This window comes from Coenobita brevimanus, chromosome 6, assembly GCF_032717465.1.
Source record: "Coenobita brevimanus isolate Jiangsu-jjx chromosome 6, ASM3271746v2, whole genome shotgun sequence".
NCBI classification, from domain to species: Eukaryota; Metazoa; Arthropoda; class Malacostraca; order Decapoda; family Coenobitidae; genus Coenobita; species Coenobita brevimanus.
The window spans coordinates 52,975,288-52,996,844 of record NC_136959.1 but is presented as its reverse complement, the minus strand read 5'-3'; the positions used below and the strand labels follow the sequence as shown (position 1 = coordinate 52,996,844).

The following is a 21,557-nucleotide window of genomic DNA, read 5'->3' as shown; positions in this document are numbered from 1 at the left end:
AATGTAGATTCATAGTGAAAGTGTGGCAAATTGTGATAACCCTAGCTGCACTAGGTTGAGGAATATTGTAATCCTTGAGAATTTCATGGATAAATTAGACAGTGAATTAAGGATTCATTTATAAGACAAGAAAGGTAGAACAGTCTCTGAAGCAGTTGTCACTATTGATAATGTATTGCACAAATATGGCAGTAAACCTAGGGAATTCTCTAGGAATTTCCTCTCTAGGAAGTATACCCCTCAGTTAAGTAACCAACACTCGGGTAAGCCAGACTTAGCCGTTAATTCCAAACCTAATTTCTCTTCTGCGCCCTCTAATATCTCCTCTAGTTCTTTCAGGCGCCTTTATCATTTTAGTACATATTGTAAGCGCCCAGGTCACAGTGTTAAAAAGTATTTTGAGAAGAATGTTCCGTCTAAGCCCGTCAACCTTCTTCGAGGTGGACCATTGGTGATCCTGCTTGCCTTCCAAGCCTAAAGGTGGTTGGAGAGTCTCATGTTTCTGCCCGCTCTCAGCTTGTTGTTTCAGAGGATGCCAATAAGGAGAGGGCTGTCAATATTGCAGGCAGGAAGTGGTACCGGTATGCTCGCGCTTGTTCCTGATGCCACTTTGCCTTCTGGAGACGTTGTCCAGGCGGCAGTTAGCAGCACTGTCCCTGCCTCTTCCTTTGCTCCATATCTGTATTTTGGCATGGTATTGTTGGATGGAGCCAAATTTCCTGTGAAACTTTTATGTGGCATTGGAGCTTTGTTATTGTGGGTAAGTTCTGAACTTAAAGTTCCAACTAAGGAGTTTGTATTGATTCATGGAGTAACTGGTGCAAAGGTCATCCCTGTGGTGATTGGAGACTTGAAATTTAACTTGTTAGATGGGCAAGCGTGCCTCAGGCTAGTTGACTCTCCCACTTCAAGGGATTGATCTGTTGCTGGGAACTGATTTGGCCAGCAAGAGTAACTGTATTGCCCCTGTATTGTCCGAGATGCTTGTGCCTGATGATCCACCACCGATTGATAAAGAGGATGTGGATGCTTGTTCGGCTTGTGCTGTGACCAGATCCATGGCACAAGCAGAGCAGAGCCAAGACAGTGTGCCACTCAGCAAAGAGGAGTCTGGTGATCCTGCGACCATAGTGGAAACTCGCTCAGAGACAGTGACTGAGGACACCAATGAGAGGGGCTCTGACAATTGCTATACCCTGGAAGATACATTCATGAATATACTTAACAATAACTCTCCTGTCCCAGTTGAGAAGGTGAGTGTTGAGAGATTGAAGGAGTTGCAGGCAGGTGACCCAGAGATTCAGAAACTGAAGGTAGCTGCAGTGGAGAATTGCGCCGTCGAAAATGGCAGTTGCTGTTATGTGAAGGATGGGGTATTGTGGAGACGCGGGTGTCCCTTATATGTTAGCGTTGATGATGGAGTTTGGGATTGTCATCATATTGCTGTGCCCAGTGCTTTTAGAAAAGAATTGTTGGAGTTGGCTCAGAGTACTCTCCTTTCAAGCCACGTGGGTGTGAGAAAGACTTTGGAGCTGCTGCTTGTGGAATTCTGCTGGCCGTGCATGGCTACAGATGTGGCCCATTTCATGTGGTGCTGCCATAATTGCCAGCTGGTGGGGAAGCCTAATCAACCCATACCTAAGTCGCCTTTCATTCCCGTTCCTGCCTTTGACTCTCCATTTACTCGTATTGTAGTTGATGTGGTGGGACCCCTGCCTCCAACATTCTCCGGTAATAGGTTCCTATTAACCATAATTGATTCTTCCACTAGATACTCTGAGGCTATCCCTGTTCATTCCCCAAAATCTAAAATACTGTAGTTGTTTGGACATTGCTTGATTTCTTAATTAAGTTTGGGTTGCCAAGGGAGATTCAGTCTGATAGAGGATCTAATTTTCTTTGAAATGGCTTCCTGCAGTCCTCTTTCAAATAGCTTCCTGCAGTCCATGTTCCAGCTTGGTATCATCCATGTGATGAGCAGTGCTTATCATCCCAAGAAGTAGGGTACCTTAGAAAGATACCACCAGACCTTCAAGACGATGCATCAGAAGTACTGCATGGAACACTCGAAGGACTGTGATCGAGGAGTGCCATTCCTCTTGTTTGCCACCCGTGAAATTCCCGAAGAGAATTCGGGTTTCTCCCCTAATAAGCTAGTATTTGCCAACAAGGTATGAGGCCCATTGTCCATCATTAAAGAGACTTGGTCAAGTGATTCCACCACAAGCCTTAGTGTACTTGAATTAGTTAGTGATTTTAAGAATAGGATGTCTAAATGCATGGAAGCGGCAAGAGAGAACTTAAAACAGGCTCAAGACAGCATGAAGAGGTGGTATGATAAGAAGGCTTGTTTGCAAGAATTTTAGGTTAGTGATGGAGTGTTAGTGCTACTGCCTTTTCAAGGACAGCCTATAGCTGGTAAGTTTTGTGGCCCTTATCCTGTGGTGCATAAAGTGAGTAGTAAACATCAGCTTTGCCATGTTAACATGCTGAAACCTTATTACTGTGATCCAGAGGCACCTGTACCTGTGCATCTAATCTTGCTTGAACAGAGTGAGGAGGTTCTCGGTGGTTTGGTAACCCAGGAAGAAAATGAGGATGACTTCGACTTCGATCCTGCAAGTGCCTGGCAGAGCAACGCCGAGGCCAGATTGTCCCTTAGTGAGAAGGTTTCGCATTTGCCAGAAGATCAGTCTCGACAACAATTAACACTTCTTTCTTCATTTAAGGATGTCTTTGGTAGCTCCCTTGGGTGGATGACCTGGATTAACCCCTTAACCACGGGGCATCACTTTCGTGACGCTTGGGAGCAAGGGATCATACCGCGGGGCGTTGCTTTCGTGATTCTGTGTTATTTTGAATTCACCCGGGCTTCCAAGTGGGGGCTTGTATTATCTATCAGTACTGCCAATGTCCAACACTAGTCAGCACTCCTAATCTCATCTGTACTCCCATCCACTGTTGACAATTTAGCCATTTCTCCCCTTTCTTGACTCCCCTCCCTACCCCCCCTCCATTACCCTATCCTCTCGCCTGCCTGGCCGTGCTATGCTAAGTAAATCTTCCCTAGAATTTTTCACTGATTTCATCCATTGAAATAAGCCCTATGCCCTATTCTTATACCAAATAATATATACAAGAAAGAAATAAGGTAAGTGAGAGTGCCATACACCTGGAATTGGCTAATTATCACCTGACAACACCTCACGTGCACTCGTTCGCTAATTTTGAAATATGCCGTATAATCTATTTTCGTAATAAATATACATATAAGGAGGGAAGGGAGAAGTCTAAGTGATATTTACATTCACCTGGAACTACCTAATTTATAATGTATTGTCTAGATTTCCTGCCAATCATTTCACTGCTATAAATTAGCTGTGTCAAGAGGCTAAACGTTGGCAGTACTGATTTCCTAGGTAGGCCACCACCCCGGCCCACCCTTATCAGTTCACTCTCATCTTCCAGTGTGGGGGTATGTCTGTTCACTCTTGCTAGCTTCAGGGCCTTTTCACCCCCATGCAAAGGGCCCTGTGACCTTTACCCCCTACTAAACCTCGTGTGGAAAGAGGTAAAGGGCTGACAATTGATAAAAGAGCGACTACGATCTTTCTATTGAGTAAAACAGTGCAAGTGGAATTGTAAATAATGTGTAAATAATGTGTAAACAGCAAGTGAAAGTAATGAATGTAAATATACGTGAACAGTGGAAAATAGTTTTATAAGTTACTTCAAGTGACAGTGCATAACACAGTGTAAATAAAATAGAAATGTAAATAACGTAAATAAACTAGAGAACGTAAATAGAGATGTAAATGAGTAGTAGTATAAGAATATGAGTATATACCCTAGGAGTAATGAAATTGAAAGTTTCACACTAGCATGTCTGAATACTATGAGTTATGAGAGTGAAATTGGAAGTGACATTCACTCTCAATGCTAGTATACAGGAGGAGAAAGTGAATGCTACGTATTTTACTGAAAGAAATTGAATCCCTACAGTGACAATAAACTAATACTACTGAAGGAGACTTATGGATAAAGACTGTAGATATATATAAGTGTTATATAGTAATAGAAATATAAAATGTGAGGGGTTTTATGAATAATACTTGACAGAGTACCAAGAGCGAACTAGCGCAAGTGCGATGGTCAGACGCGCTCGTAATTTTCATTGCTTTCACAGTGTTTTTTTTTTGGGAGTATGGATCCCAAACTACTTGAAAATCATAGAGCAGTGTTTATAGTGTTAATATCTGGCTGTGGTAATCATATTCCGGGTTGTCGGGAAGTGTAAAGTGGAGATTTCGTTACCCAACTTCAGAGGTCTCCACAAGTCCTACGGTAACCGACGAAGGCTCAACAAACATTCCAGGAGAAAGCTGAAGGTATGTGCCATAAGCATATTTAATTTTAATATTCTAGGACTAATAACTGATTTTTGGCAAATATTTTTTGAGAGTCTGTCGGAGTCCGAATAACCCTGCGGCACACGCAAAACATTGGTAAACATGCCCGCGGTGTAGGGGTTAAGCATGATGTCTACACGTGATGTGCTCCCTGCTAAGAGTCCGCCTCATTGTCTCTGTCTCTTTGCGTCTTGGAGTCCTTCGCCAGGAGTTGGAGTTCATGCTGGACAACAATCTTATCTCCCTTGCGTGAGCCCGTGGAGCTTCCATGTGATCCTGCAGCCCAAGCCTGACAGTACAGCGAGATTCTGCATCAGCAACCGCAAAATCAATGCTCTGAGTAGGACTGACACTTATCCCCTGCCTCAATTAGAAGACTGTGTTGACCACATAGGTTCATCCTGCTACATTACAAAGCTGCATCTTAACCCCTAGGGTATGCAATTCTCCAGCCTCAACTACCCCCCGAGGATTCTGAAACAGGCCTATTTTTCGACTTTCTCAAAGGTTAAAAGTTTTATGCCTGATTTATAGAGCTTGAATTTACACACCTGAAAAGGCAAACCCCAACCTCCTAGACCCAATAGTTACCAAGCTATGGCCCGTCAAAGTTGATAATAGTTACCCGTTATGGCCCTGGCAAGAAAGAAAATACGCCGCTCGCACCTGTTTTCTTTCATAAAAATACTTAAAAAAATCACCCAAATCAATTTTTTTTGGTGTGTACAGATGTTATAAACCATTGTAATGTGCTTAGAAAAAAATAAAATGGTGACAAACCCCCCAAATAAAGATGATAAATAGTAAAAATTACCCTCCCCTCCCCTCCCCTCCCTGCCGAACTGTCAAATCTAGCTAGGGAAAATGGTCATGAACCCCCCAATAAAAATATGATAAATAGTAAAAATTATCCTCCCCTCCTTTCCCCTCCCCATACCTCCAGTCCCCTCCCTACCCTTCCCTTCCCTCTCCTCCTCTCTCCTCCCCTTCCCTCCCCTCCCCTCGCCTAACCTCCCCTTGTCCCCTCCCCTCCCCTCCGAGCTGTCAGATCTAGCTAGTTTTCGTTTCGTTTTTCACTCTCACCTTAAATGTCTAGACCAACTGCCTAGCCCCGGGCTCCTATGCTCCTCATGGGGTAATGTAGGATTGGATGATGGATGGATGGATGGATTGTTTTTGAAGGCTCCAACATGCTTGCATGCGTCGGCATAAAATAAAATTTATTTTTTGAGTGGGTTTCGAATAAAGACAGCTAAAATAATTGTGGTGTGCATATCTGTATGCAAAGACACGAACAAATTACAGGTAATGATTCAAAAACACGCGCCATAAAGCGTAAAAAATACGCAATATATTTGAGGCCGGGGAGGTAAAGATACGGCGTGCTGGGGATGGGGTGGAGGTGGGGGGTGGGAGTGGAGGTGGGGTGGGGGGGGTAAGGCCAGGAGGGGGTGATGGGGATGGTGAGATGGGAGGAGACCACCACAAGACACAAAGGAAGGGCCCCAAAGGAGTACATTGACATGGAGGGAGGGAAGGGGGGAAATACCCTTCCCTCAAATGACTGGGAGGGGGGACATGGGGGGGATCCACATGAGAGGAGGGGATGCATAAGGAGGGGGTGGGAGGGGTGGTGATGGTGGTAAGAATGGTGGGAGGTAGGGTAGTATCAAGGTAGTGGGGTAGAGGGATGTGGCAAGAGGGAGGTGGGGGATACACCCCCCACCACCTGGGTACAGGCTTGGGTCCCCCAGTGGTGTGTCCAACACAGTTCTGATTGGTTAGAAGCCATCTACGTCACAGCTGTGGTGAAGCCAGCTGCCACCAGTTTTTTGTGGATGTTGCACGATTGGTGTTGCTCGTCCTTTTAAGAAATTGCGCAAAAAGCTCGATTGATGAACTTAGTACTTTAGGGGTTAAGAAGGGCTTCTGGCAGGTGCCCTTGATGGAGCGGATGAAAGAAGTCTTGTGTTTTATGGCAGATGGTCAAATTTATCGCTGTAATGTGATGCCTTGGTTACCTTTCAGAGACGTATGAACCAAGTTGTCAGTGGGCTTCCAAATGTTTAGTGTATTTGGATGATATAGTAGTGTTCAGTGATACTTGGGAAGACTACCTGGAACAGTTAAATAAGTTGCTTTCAAGGCTCTGAGAAGCTCACCTTGTTGCAATTTTAAAGAAATGTGAATTTGTTCAGGCTCAAGCTCAATACCTTGGGTACGTAGTTGGTCACAGTCGTGTCTGCCCCCCCCCCCCTTCATCAAAGGTGGAGGCTGTAAAGAACTTTGCCACACTGTTGGTTATTACAGACGATTTATTAACCCTTAAAGTACCATGACTGATGATCATCAGTTTTCAAGTTAGACGTTCATGGAAGGTCTGTCAAAAACTACCGAGCATTAAGTCAGCCCCTTTTATGACATAAATGGTTCCTGCCTAATGAGAACTAGGAGATGAGGTGGTGGGAAGGAAGATTCCACCCCCTCACTAGGTCTTTGAGGGGAGTCCCCCCCCCCAGCCACTTCACCTACCTCTGGCTGATTGGATACAGCCTGCTTTGTCCCTTTCCACCAAACTACTCACCAATACCACATTTACATCATATGGGGGGGTGTCTAATGCCTGCTTGCCCCCCATTTGTATCGAATGACGTGGCAGTTTCCCTGTGTGTACTTCCTCTCAGCGTAATATTGAGAATATATGGAGTGGAGGGGAAATTGTTGAGTGCTGTGAAGAGTATGTACGAGGGAGCTAGGGCTATGGTGCGAGTGGATGGTGAGCTGAGTGAGTTCTTTGATCTCAATGTGGGACTGAAACAGGGGTGTGTGATGTCTCCATGGCTGTTTAATATATATATGGATGGGGTTGTAAAGGAGGTGCAAGGTAGGGCAGTGGATGTGGGGGTGGCCCTAATGAATGAGGGTGAGATTTGGAAGCTTCCGGTGTTGCTGTTTGCTGATGATACAGTATTGTTGAGCGAAGATGAATGGGAGTTGCAAGGTTTGGTGAATGAATTTGGGACAGTGTGTAGGAGGAGGAAGCTGAAAGTTAATGTAAACAAAAGTAAAGTTATGGTGTTTGAGAGGAATGAAGTCACAGAGTGTGCAGTGAGATTGGATGGTGAGGATATGGAGAATGTGAGTGCATTCAAGTACTTGGGTAGTGTGATGAGTAAGGATGGAACTTTGGGGGATGAAGTACGTGAAAGGGTACAGCAGGGAAGAAAGGTTGTTGGTACACTGAAAGCAGTGATGAGAAATAGGGAGGTGAGTATGGAAGTTAAGAAGTCACTGCATGATGGTATTGTGATCCCTACCCTGACGTATGGAAGCGAGGCATGGACCTTGCAAGAGGGGAACAAGTCAAGAGTGAGAGCAGTGGAAATGAGTTACTTGAGAGGAGCATGTGGAGTGACGTGGAGGGACAGGTTGACGAATGAAGAAGTGAAGGAATGTTGTGGGGTAGATGTGGATGTGATTGAAAAGATTAGGAGAAATACACTGAGGTGGTTTGGACATGTGGAGAGAATGGAGAATGAAAGACTGACTAAGAGGGTGTATGTAGGTGAGGTGGAGGGAGGGAGAGGGAGAGGTAGACCGAGGATGAGGTGGAGGGATGGAGTTGAGAGGTATATGAGGAAGGGGGGGGTGAGTTGGGGGGAGGGGAGTCAAATGGTGGGTGACAGAGTGACTTGGAGGCGTTTTGTCTGCGGCCACCCTTTGCGGGATTAGGGCGTCGGGCTATAGATAGATAGATAGATAGTAATATCCCCCACATCACCTCCCCCGCATAAGGGGTGTGTCTCATCCCCCTCACCCCCACCAGAGATCCCCCACCCCACCTTCACCTTCCTCCCTCCCTATCCTTTGCCCTGAATGTGATGCGGTAATATCCCTGCCATGATCAGCATGTGTCTACTCTTACCTTTTTTTTTTTTTTTTTCCCTTCATGCTGACACCTGCACCCAGTTTCATCAATGGAAACATATTTTACATTGATTTCATTGATTTTCGTAATTTTTTTCGTGAAAATTAGGCTTTTCCCAAATTTTTCGAGTTTGGATTATTTATTTATGGCATGGATGAGTGAAACTGTGCCTGCAGAGTGGAAAAAGTCTGTAATTGTACCCCTGTACAAAACTAAAAGGTGAGCGAAGTGAGTTCAATAATTATCGTTGCATAAGTTTGTTGAGTGCGGTAGGGAAGATATATGGAACAATTATTATAAAGTAAGAGAGATCTCAGAAGTCCTAGTGAGTGATGAACAGGGTGGCTTTAGGAGTGACAGAGGATGTGTGGATCAAGCATTTGCAGTGAGACAGATAGCAGAGAAGCCTTATAAGAAGGACCATAAGGTGTTTATGGCATTCATGGATCTGGAAAAAGCAAACAACAAAGTGGGCAGAGAGGGATTGTGGAAAGTTTTGTGCATGTACGGTGTAGATGGTAAGCTGCTAGGTGCCGTCAAGAGTTTTTATGATGGTAGTGAGGCATGTGTAAGGGTTAATGGGCATCTAAGTGAATGGTTCACGGTTGGTGTGGGCTTGTGACAAGGTTGTGTGATGTCCCTACAGTTGTTCAATATATATATGGATGAGATGATGAAAGAAGTAAAAACATGAGTAATGGAGAGAGGGAAGGCGCTGGTAATGAATGGTGATGGATGGAATATCGCAAGTTTATTGTAGGCTGATGATGCAGTACTGCTTGCAAATACCGGACAAGAGCTTGATAGGCCGGTGCAGAGTTTTGCTGGTGCCTGTGAGCGTCATGCCTTGAAAGTAAATGTAGAAAAGAATAAAGTGATGGTTATTGAGAGGGAAGGTGACTCCCAATGCGATGTTACAGTGAATGGAGAGAGACTGGAATTCGTGAGAGAGTTCAAGTACAGTACCTGGGTTCAGTAATAGAAAAGAGAAGAAAATGTGCAAAAGAAGTTGAAAGTAGAGTGACATAAGGAAGAAAGGTAGCTGGTGCAATGAAAGCCTTGATAAGAAACAGAGGCTTGAGTGTTGCAGCTGCACAAGGCTTACACGAAGGAGTGTTAGTGCCATCTTTAACATATGGATGTGAAACTTTGGTGTGGCATGAGAATGAAAAGTCAAGAGTAAGAGCAGTGGAGATGGGACTGCTGAGGAATGCATGTGGAGTACAGAGGGTGGATGGGATATGAAATGATGTGATTCGTGAAAGATGTGGAGTGAGGAAGTCAGTGGACACCAGAATCGAAGAGAGTGTACTAAGAGGGTATGGTCATGTGGAGAGAATGGATAACAATAGACTGGTGAAAAAGGTATATCTGAGCGAATCTGAAGGAGGGAGGAGGCGAGGTAGGCCAAGGAGAAGGTGGCGAGGCATGGTGGATGAGTGTGTGAGGAAGAGAGGTTTGGAAGTTGGTGATGCTAGTAATCTAATGAGAGATCAAGCTGGCAGGATAAACATTGAGAGAAGTGCATGATCAGGGATTTGGTACCCCTTTTTGACGTGGCAGCGTCCGGCTTGACTCTATTGGATACGTTTGTGTGAAGCTACAGAACGTGATGAATGTTTTTGGCGTATCCGGTAGAGCCTGGATTCCGGGGGCTTGAATGATGAGTGAATCGAAGCATGGCCTATTGGATTGGGCAACTTTGGGCTGTCTGGACATTACTACGCCTCACCCTGCCCTAGGGTGGGAAAGGAGTCAGAATGATGATGATTATTTATTTGTTTATTTATTAGGACCAACTTGCCTAGCCCCGGGAACCTACGCTCCTCATGGGACAACGTAAGATTGGATGATGGATGGATGGATGGATGTATTTATTTTTTTTACTCATGCTGACTCTTACACATAGTTTAACCCCTTAACCGCGGGGCGTCACTTTTGTGACACTTGGGAGCAAGGGATCATACCGCGGGGCGTCGCTTTTGTGATTCTGTGTTATTTTGAATTCACCCGGGCTTCCAAGTGGGGGCTTGTATCATCTATCAGTACTGCCAATGTCCAGCACTAGTCAGCACTCCTAATCTCATCTGTACTCCCATCCATTGTTGACAATTTAGCCATTTCTCCCCGTTCTTGACTCCCCTCCCTACCCCCCCCTCCATTACCCTATCCTCTCGCCTGCCTGGCCGTGCTACGCTAAGTAAATCTTCCCTGGAATTTTTCACTGATTTCATCCATTGAAATAAGCCCTATGCCCTATTCTTATACCAAATAATATATACAAGAAAGAAATAAGGTAAGTGAGAGTGCCATACACCTGGAATTGGCTAATTATCACCTGACAACACCTCACGTGCACTCGTTCGCTAATTTTCGCTGTTTATTTCCCCTTGAAATATGCCGTATAATCTATTTTCGTAATAAATATACATATAAGGAGGGAAGGGAGAAGTCTAAGTGATATTTACATTCACCTGGAACTACCTAATTTATAATGTATTGTCTAGATTTCCTGCCAATCATTTCACTGCTATAAATTAGCTGTGTCAAGAGGCTAAACGTTGGCAGTACTGATTTCCCTAGGTAGGCCACCACCCCGGCCCACCCTTATCAGTTCACTCTCATCTTCCAGTGTGGGGGTATGTCTGTTCGCTCTTGCTAGCTTCAGGGCCTTTTCACCCCCATGCAAAGGGCCCTGTGACCTTTACCCCCTACTAAACCTCGTGTGGAAAGAGGTAAAGGGCTGACAATTGATAAAAGAGTGACTACGATCTTTCTATTGAGTAAAACAGTGCAAGTGGAATTGTAAATAATGTGTAAATAATGTGTAAACAGCAAGTGAAAGTAATGAATGTAAATATACGTGAACAGTGGAAAATAGTTTTATAAGTTACTTCAAGTGACAGTGCATAACAGTGTAAATAAAATAGAAATGTAAATAACGTAAATAAACTAGAGAACGTAAATAGAAATGTAAATGAGTAGTATTATAAGAATACGAGTATATACCCTAGGAGTAATGAAAGTGAAAGTTTCACTCTAGCATGTCTGAATACTATGAGTTATGAGAGTGAAATTGAAAGTGACATTCACTCTCAATGCTAGTATACAGGACGAGAAAGTGAATGCTACGTATTTTACTGAAAGAAATTGAATCCCTACAGTGACAATAAACTAATACTACTGAAGGAAACTTATGGATAAAGACTGTAGATATATATAAGTGTTATATAGTAATAGAAATATAAAATGTGAGGGGTTTTATGAATAATAAATGACAGAGTACCAAGAGTGAACTAGCGCAAGTGCGACGGTCAGACGCGCTCGTAATTTTCATTGCTTTCACAGTGTTTTTTTTTTTGGAGTATGGATCCCAAACTACTTGAAAATCATAGAGTAGTGTTTATAGTGTTAATATCTGGCTGTGGTAATCATATTCCGGGTTGTCGGGAAGTGTTAAGTGGAGACTTCGTTACCCAAATTCAGAGGTCTCCACAAGTCCTACGGTAACCAACGAAGGCTCAACAAACATTCCAGGAGAAAGCTGAAGGTATGTGCCATAAGCATATGTAATTTTAATATTCTAGGACTAATAACTGATTTTTGGCAAATATTTTTTGAGAGTCTGTCGGAGCCCGAATAACCCTGCGGCACACGCAAAACATTGGTAAACATGCCCGCGGTGTAGGGGTTAATCAACAGAAACTTATTTTACGTTAATTTCATTGGTTTTGGTAAGGGTCTCAGTCGAAAGTGAGGATTCCACTGATATTTTCCTGATTTGTCTCGTTCCGTAAAGGGGGCGTTTTATAATCTTTGATGGGTGGTTTTGCGGTAATCATTAGGTCTAGGGGACTGATATTTTTTTTCTGTGCAAGAAACAAGGAAACAAAGGCCAGGAGCCCACAAACTGTTCCTTCCAAGAAGAAACAAAAACAATGCAAAAGAGAGCCAAATTCAAGATCCATTCATTTCGAGATGCCTGGACACACTGCATTTGAAACTCTGGAAATCATAGGAAGTAGGAAATACAGACAGAGAGAGACAGTTCCAGAGTTGACTTGTTGCATAAATGAAGGATTGGGAGTAACGGTTAACTCTTGCAATAGAAAGTTGGACAGAAAAGGAATGAGAGTTTGCTGCTAGACGAGTGCTACACGCCCATTGTAGAGGTGGAGGGATGCAAGCAGACAGTTCAGAGGAGCAGTGACCATTGAAGTAGTGATAGAAAAGAGATAAAGATGCAACAGTGCGGTGAAGAGACAGAGGTTGAAGGGAGCCAGTAAGAGGAGGAGAGTTGATGAGACAAAAAGCCTTTGACTCCATTGTATTGAGAAGAGCTGTATGTGGGGAGCCTCCCCAAACATGAGAGGTGTACTCTAAACAGGGTCGAATAAAACCCATGTATGAAGTCAACAACTGTGCAGAGGTAAAGAAGGTACGGAGTCGGCTTAGCACACCCAATCTCTTGGAAGGAGATTTTACTAGAGAAGAAATATGATCTTTCCAAGATAAGTCCCGAGTGAATGAAACCCCAAGCATGTTCAAGGATGATGCGGGATTGAGATGGATATTATTAAACATTAGTGGGTACTCCTGTGGAAGATTGTGTCAGGTTGATAGGTGTAAAAACTGAGTTTTTGGTGCATTAAAACAACAAGATTATTTTTGCTCCAGTCAGAGATACGAACCAAGTCAGACATTAGGTGTGCCATAGCCTCATCCCTTGTTTGTTGAAGTAACTGCTGAGATGGATGTTGCAAGAACCGAATGGAAAGGTGAAGGGTGGAATCATCAGCTTACAAGTGGATAGGGTGAGATGTACAGCTTAGAAGATCATTGATGAATAAAAGGAAGAGAGTTGGTGATAGGACAGAGCCCTGAGGAACACCACTGTTGATAGATCTAGGAGAAGAACGATGGCTGTCTACAACTGCGGGTATAGAACGACCAGAAAGGAAGCTGTAGATGGAAGCTCAGATAGAAGGATAGAAACTGTAAGAGGGCAGTTTGGAAATTAAAGATTCATGCCAGACTCGATTGAAAGCCTTTGAGATGTCAAGTGCAATGGCAACACTTTCGCCAAAGTCCCGAAAGAAGGATGACCAGGAATCTGAAAGGTAGGTGAGATGATCGTCCAGTGGAGCATCCCTGACAGAACCCATACTGACGATCAGAAAGAAAGTTGTGATAGGAGAGATGCATTAAAATTTTTCTGTCAAGAATTGACTCAAAAACTTTTGAGACACAGGATATTAAAGCAATTGGACAGTAGTTAGAGGGTTGGGAATGGTCACCCTTAATTGGGACTGGCTGAATGAAAGCAAACCTCCAGCAAGAAGGAAAGGTACAAGTTGAAAGATATACGTAAAATAGTTTACCTAGGCAGGGTGTAAGCATAGAAACGTAGTTCTTGAGGACAACAGAAGGGACTCCATCAGGCTTATGTGCCTTGTTAGTATTAAGGCCAGTGATGGCAGAAAATACATCAGCTGGAGAAATTTTAATGTCAGCCATGAGGAAGTCAGAAGGGGGGAAGTGATGGAGGAACAGCACCAGAATTGTCTAAGGTGGAATTGGAGGAGAAAGTCTAAGCAAAGAGATCTGCTTTATCTGTAGAAGAAATAGCTACAGAGCCATCAGATTAGTAAAAAGGAGGGAAAGATGATGAGGTAAAGTTGTTAGAAAGGTTTTTGTCAAGGTGCCAGAAGGAGCGGGAAGAATTCGAGTTGGAGAGTTGAGAGCATTTAGTACAGATGAAATTATTTTTAGCAGAGTGAAGAACAGACTTAGCACAATTCCAGGCAGAAACATAAACAAGATGTGATTCAGGGATGGGTTGGCTCTGGTACCTTTTGTAGCTCTGTCCTTGTTGTGGACAGCATTAGAACAAGCGTGATTAAACCAAGGCTTCCTTGCATTAGTCAGAGGATATGAGAAAGGAATGTATGCTTCCATGCCTGAGAGAATAACCTCCATAATGCGCAAAGCACACTCAGATGGCTCTTAGCCATGGAAGCAATAATCATTCGAAGGAAAATCAAAGAAGTACTGTCTGAGGGCCTCCCAATCCGCAGCTCCCAAGTGCCACAGTCGACATTTCTTGGGGGGATCCACAGGCAGTACCGGAGTGATAGGACAGGTCAAGGTAATAAGGTTGTGATCAGAGGAGCCCAACGGTGAGGAAAGATTAACAGTGTAAGCTAAAGGTTTAGTTTAAGGAAGAGGTCAAGTATGTTGGAGCTCGCTCCAAGGCAGTCAGGCTTATGGGTAGGGTGCTGTACAAGCTGCTCTGGGTTATTAAGAATGGAAAAGATGTAGGCTTGTTCACCAGGTGGATCAGTGAAAGGAGAGGAGAGCCAAAGGTGGTGGTGAACATTGAAATCTCCTAGAATGGAGATGCAGAGAAAAGAGAAACAGATAGAATGTGTTCCATCTTAGAAGTAAGGTAGTAGAAGAATTTTTCATAGTCAGTAGACTTAGGAGATACGTAAACAGCGTAGATATATTTAGTCAGAGAATGACAGGAAAGCTGAAGCCAGAGAGTAGAGAAATCAGAAGAATCAAGTTTAGGAACACAAGAGCAAGATAGGTCGTTGCGTACATATACACAACAGCCACATTTGGCTTTGAAATGAGTATAGAGAAAGTAGGAGGAAACAGAAAAGGGTTTACTGTCAGTTTCCTCGGACAGCTGAGTCTCTGTGAGGAAGAGTAGGTGAGGTTTAGAGGAGGAGAGGTGGTGGTCGACAGAGAGAAAGTTAGAGGAAAGGTCACGAATGTTGCAGAAATGAAGAAGAAGTGAGTCAGACAGTGGTTCCAGGCATCTTGCTGAGTTGTCACCGGGAGAGGGGCGGATGGGGGCATTTATGGTCCCCCCCCTGGGACTCCGAGGCCTGGTTATACTGTGCCATTCTTTTAAATTTTGAAAAGGAAGTGTAGTGTGTACTGTGCATGTAGAATGGTGTTGACATTTAGAGAAACTTGTATTGGAGAGCATGCTGGCCTACTCTCTGTGTTACTGAAACACTGAAAAGTTCAGCAAAGGGGGATGGTCAGGAACTAGTCCCGAGGGCTGATGAAACGGGAGCTCCAGCTCTCCCTGTCATCAGCTTTCCATCCACCTTGGGAGTACTGCCCTGCTCGACTTGTGCTACAGTCTACTCCTCATTGTTTACTTTACATTGTTTCCATCTGGAGCTTTTAGTGGGGGAATGGGTGGAGACTTGTTAAAGTTATTATTGAATGAACTGAGAGTTTACTGTAAGATTCTGGTATCATTAGGATTAATTAATAGTTTGGATCCTCGGTTGTGGAGAAAGTTTGATTTGATGAGATTTATTACTGGCTTTGTATGGTTTCCTAGCAGTTTTTAAGTGATTCAGGGATATATATATATTTTTTTTTTTTTTTTTTTTTTTAAGTAAGAGTTATATGCTAAGACTTTTGGATTGTTGCCCGGGCACAAATGCTGTTCAGTTATTCAGGAGAGTCAGATCTTTTAGTAAATTGTTGACTGGGTATGAACTATTCCATACCAGCTTATTTTCTGTATTGTGCTCAAGACAGTCTAAGACTTTTTGTATACTGTAAAACCTCTTCAGTCATCTTGTTGGGGGTCTGAGTTCCCCTTCCTGTGGAGCCCAGTTCATCCAAAAAATCAGTAATGAACTAACTCTCCCCCTAAATAGTCTAGATTAGCTGGTTTTGGTATATTTTCAGATGATTTAGCAACAGATTTTGTTAAATCATCCCAAATCAACACTTTATGCTAGTGTACTTTCTGACAAATTGCTAATCTGCAAATATATGAAGCCAGCAAAGCCGATACTACAAAAATTGAGGGATGATTGCTGTATAGTGAGATTTCTTAGGAAAATCAAATGATCATGCAGTATAAGTAATAAATCATATATCAGATGGTTGTGCAGCAAGAGCAATTTGTATGCTTTTCAGATAACAATGCTTATCTTTTTAATGATACCCATATATTGACAGAGGTCTCAAGAGTTGATCCCACTGTCTCTTCGGCCATTCTCAATGACGGGTGATGGACTAGACTCTGAAGCATTAAAGAGGAGGGTAACATCTGCCACTGCTACCACTGCTGGCATTCTCTATACTCAAGGTCTTCACAACTGCTATTATACCCATATCCTGGTTGATGAGGCAGGCCAGCTCACAGAACCAGAAACACTTCTTGTTATTGGGTAAGGAAAAGATCTGTAGCCATCAGATTAGCAAGAATTTTTAAAACTCAGGATTCATCCATCTTGTGATAAACTGTTTACAACAGAAATCATTCCCAAGTTACACAGGCATATATTATAAATAAAAGAAATGTGACATGAAGAACTGATGTGATATACCAATTTAGGCAAGGGCTGAAAACTGGAAGATAAGAAACAAAGCAGTTGTTGTTGTTGTTGATCAACACCTGTCTGGCTGAGCAGATCCATCAACCACCTGCAAACAACTGCCCCTGCAGGGCCATCCTGTGCAGTGAATTGATCTTTCCCTGCAGCTGGCACCTCACCATAGTGAGGTGTGGGGATTAGTGTGGAGGTTTGGTTCTTGGAGGGATGCCTGCATTTGTCTCTCTCCATCCAGTTAACAGATGCACCTTAGCAGGTTCCACTTTACTCTGTTGTTTGCATATATGTTTACCACCTAGCATCGTAAATGGTTTCCTGGGTTACAAGAAACCTTTAGGCTTGCCACACAGTTTAGAGTCACCCAAAGTGGAAAGGATAGTAATAAAAGTCGCAGGAAGGAAAGGCAGAAGTAGGAAGAGAGGGGGGCCGACACACAGAGAGGATGAGCAAGGGGAAGGAGGAAGCAGGCAGCATTACACTGAGTGAGTGGATGATGGTCACCACCACATTCAACCAGAAACGAAGCAGCAATGGATAGATATGAACATAGGGTAATGGAAAAATTTAGGTTTGTGACTAAGAAGGAGATTTGCAGAGTACATACAAGGAATATTTGGTTTAAAATGCTGAAGCTGTGTGTGGTGTTGCAATGGTGTGGACTAGTAAGAAGGTACAAGTAAGAAAGGCTGCAGGCTGTAGATGGCTTCGAAATCATGGAGTGTAGGGACGAGCAAAGAGAGTGGATTGGGTGTGGTAGGGTGGACTTGGCAATATTTCTTTGGGGTATTTAGAGGATTTTTGTTACCTGGGTGATATGTGCTTGGGATGGATGTAAAGAGTTTGGGTACTGCTACCTCTTCTGATATTAAAGAGACTCTCCTTTTACATGAAAGAAATATTATATGCATCCTATGTGAGAAATGCAATGATTTGTAGTAGTTAAACTCTGGAACCAAAGGGGTAGGACATGTAGGTTTGAGTGTACAGAGATGAGAATGGCCAGATGGATATATGTAGTGCCTCCTGAATGACCGAAATTGCATTGGCAGGATCGCAAGTGAGCTGCTGAGAGATTGGCTGGGAATTGGAGGCACTGATGATATCATGGATAGGGGAAGATTGAAGTTATTAAGCCATGTAGAGAGAATAGGGGATTAAAATTGGGTGAAAAGATTTGTTAGTGTTAATATGGAGAGTCTAGCATCAAGAGGCCTAAAAAGACTTGAGGTAAGGTTCTACAAGTGACCTCAGAGTTAAATTATTGATCATTGATGCTTCTGGAGATTGTGTAGCAAGGAGAATCACTGTCATGTTAACAAGGGTAACCACAAACATGTGCAGAGCCTCTCAAAACTAAACAAAACAGAAATGCAGAAGTGTATGAAGTCTAGACAGTGTTAATACATAGCTTTTGCTAATACTATTGTTTATTCACATTAACCAAAGGGAGATTTTAGAACTTCTGTAGATTACTTCCTTTAACTCAGTTGGAGAATGATTAATACCATAGCTTTTCATCCTTTCTCCATGGTAGGTGGGGGGCCCACCATCCACTCACTCAGTGTAGTGCTGCTTTGGATGTCTGCTCTTTCTTCCCTTCCTTCCTTCCTTCCTCTTTTGTCTTTCTTTCCTTCATTCTTTCCTCTTCCTTCTGCCTATGGGTGACTTTACATTCCCTCTTCCGTCTTTCTTTCTACACTCCCTCTTCTGTCTTTCTTTCCTTCATTCTTTTCTCTTCCTTCTGCCTGTGGGTGACTCTGCACTGAGTGACAGGCCAAATGGTTTCCTGTATGACCAAGAAACCATTTACTATGCTGGGTGGTAACCATATAACCAAATTATGGCACCTGGTGGTTTAGTGGGTAATTAAGGCACTCCAGTTGGATTGAGCCTATGTAGGTTTATATCCAAGGGGTGGTTGGGGTTTATCGCTCACGTATTGCCACTCAGGGATGAATGAGGCTGGTCACTATCATCTTCAATGCCAGGACCAACGTGCCTAGTCCCGTTCTCCTTTGCTCCTCATGGGGCAACACTGGATTGGATGATGGATGGATGGATACATCCTTTCTGTAGCACTGCTTCCTGACTAGCATCTTATTTTTGCATTAATCTCTTGTAATAGCACAGAATTTAAAACTTACAGTGTCATTTTTAGGCCAAGTTACAGGGGACAGCATAAATCCTTTGAGTACATAAAATTTGGATGAATTGTAATATGGCAACCACAGCAGGAGCCAAGAAGGCCGTCATGCACATTCAGCCCAAAGTCATAACTTAGGTGTCAGGGATATGTAAAAGTTAGAATAGCTACTTAGGATGTACTATAATTATGGTAGCTAATTAAATATAGTGAGTGTTAGTTTGAGGACAAACTAGAAAAGAATGAAAGTGGATGTGAGTTTACAGCATGTTTCATAAAAGTTCAAAACTACCCACAAATGAAAATAAGCATGTGTCAAGGAATGACATAAAAGATCTTCAACAGTCACTTAGATAACTGAGCAGTTGAGCAGTGGAGAGTGTTACCTTAGGAGTACACAGTAAGAAAAAAATAATCTAGAGCCAAGATGAGATGGTGTTATTGGTGCTGACAGCAGGGAAACCATGTACTGTGTGGCATTCCCTAGTACTCCCATTAGGAAAGCACAAAAACTACATCATATAGCAGTTGAAATGATAGAGGGCAAGACATCGATGACCCTGGGGAAGGTGATCATTTTATCTAAAGCAGATAAACTGAAGACAAGAATCAGTGCACCTTCTCTTTGGCACTCCTGAGCTTGTGATAATTCCTCCCCATATGGGTAGTGCTAGAAGCACTGTGTACCTGAGACCCTCTTCCTCATGGTGCTTTTAAACTGTGTACATGTAAAAAGTGTTTTTTTTTTTTTTTGCCTTACAGAAGCTTGTTCTTAACTGTACTGTGTTTCATATCTCAGAAACAAAACCATATATTTGCAATTCATAAGCTTTGTGAATATTAATCTGTGGCATATGTTAAATTATTCTCCAGAATCATTGAACCTGTGCTTGTTACTGTGGTTGCTTCAGTCTTTTCCATCTCCCTAGGCTGGTGAACCATAAATCAAGCCAGATAGTGCTCTGTGGGGACCCCAGGCAATTAGGACCAGTTGTTGTGAGCAGACTGGCTTCCAGTTATGGTCTCCAGCAGTCACTTCTGCATCGTTTGTGCCAGTCCGTCCTTTATCAGGTAATTCTTAATAAATACTGTAGTAGTTAATCAGGGACATCAGGGACAAGTGACTGGTCAGTCTTTCCTTAAATGTCAGGAATGATCAGTATATCCCCATCACTGCACACCTGATGGATCAGTATAGGATTACCTGGTAAATGATACTGAAAACTAAACAAAAATAGTATTATCTGTAGCTGTTGAATAATATCTGGCTAATGTAAATTGAAGTGTATACAGTAAACCCTCTCTAATTCGAACCTGAATAACTCAGATATCAGTTAATTAAGATCTATTTTGACCATCAGACAAATAATTTTAATTCGGATTGAAATTCGAATTAAGCAAGACAAGTCCGGAAAGGGTTCCAGTGATAAGTGGATGTGAACAGTTTTTGTAGTAATAAGTGTTGTAATAAATGTAATTTTTAAGAACTGTACAGTACCTTCGGCACAGGTAAGTGTGCTGTGCTCTACTATTGTTTTGCAAGACTTCATTATCAAGGTTTGACACAATTTTATTTATCGTGTTTTGCACTCTTTGAGTAAAAAGTAATAATATACAGTGCTGTTCAATGTTTTTATAAAAAAGCCATGTTTTAGTGAGCGTGGGTGTGATTTGGGGATAGGGGCAAGCATGAGCTCCAATGATTCGGATTTTTGGATAAATCGACATAGGGTTCCCCTCCAATTAATCTGAATTATAGGGGGTTTACTGTATACAGTCAGCACTCACATAATGCGCGATCCTATAGCCCGAACCTCACATAACACAGGAGGTAAGTTTTACATCCAAATTTAGTCACAATGCGAATATGATAAACATTACGTGGATGGAGGAAGCTCCCCATTTTTTTTTTTTTTTTTTTTTTTTAACACCATACTGTGCGGCGACGATAGACATAACCTGGCCAGAGGTCCTAAATTATGGTTCAAACAGTCATAGCGAGGCAAATTAAGATCATAACGCGGTGGGAACAGACACAACGCGGCCAGTGATAGTCATAGTGCAGGTTGCATCAGCCTATGATGTATTGCTATCACTTGTCTGTGCCGGATATTGTCATGGTCCACTGACCATATATGTATATAATCATCATATTGATTGGGTAGGCTCTGAGATTTTAGCAAGATCAAAAAGCTTTCATGAAAGAAATGTAATAGAATCTTGCTTAATTTCTGGCACATATGAAAAGAATGTAAACATGAGCTATGGTCATTTTAAGTGTGATATATTTTTAACTGAATTAATTCTAAAGCACTACCCCCCAGACTAACAATTGATTGTTCCTTGTCGTCTCCTGGTAGTGCAGTCACACGTGTGGGACACACCTACCATTAACCCTCAAGGTCTTAAGTTAAGCTGCAGTATTTACTCCCTTTTGTCAGGTGCATTCCTAAGGAGAAAAGTCAGGTACCTATTGTTCTGTGCATCGCTTATTTTTAATTCAGGTCATCCTTTGTTCTGTGTGCCACTCTCTGCTGCAAGTGTGCATAATTTAAGTCACATTATTTACCCCATTTGTCAGGTGTGTCACTAAGGTAAAAAGAAAGGTACCTATCGTTCTGTATATCAGTCAGTTTTAATTCAGCTCATCCTTTGTTCTGTGTGCCACCCCCTGCTGTGGGTGTACCTAAAAGACCTCTACA

At 42.8% G+C, this 21,557-nt stretch overlaps 1 protein-coding gene across 1 annotated transcript in view; it reads left to right on the top strand.

Annotated features, from left to right (window-relative positions):
• LOC145401238 (RNA helicase Mov10l1-like) overlaps positions 1 to 21,557 on the top strand; it is a 217,717-nt gene that overhangs the window by 79,418 nt on the left and 116,742 nt on the right. Inside the window, exons 11-12 of the mRNA XM_080273572.1 lie at positions 16,336 to 16,547; positions 19,785 to 19,926. Of these exons, the coding sequence (XP_080129698.1) occupies positions 16,336 to 16,547; positions 19,785 to 19,926 (354 nt within the window). The remainder of the gene's footprint in view (positions 1 to 16,335; positions 16,548 to 19,784; positions 19,927 to 21,557) is intronic.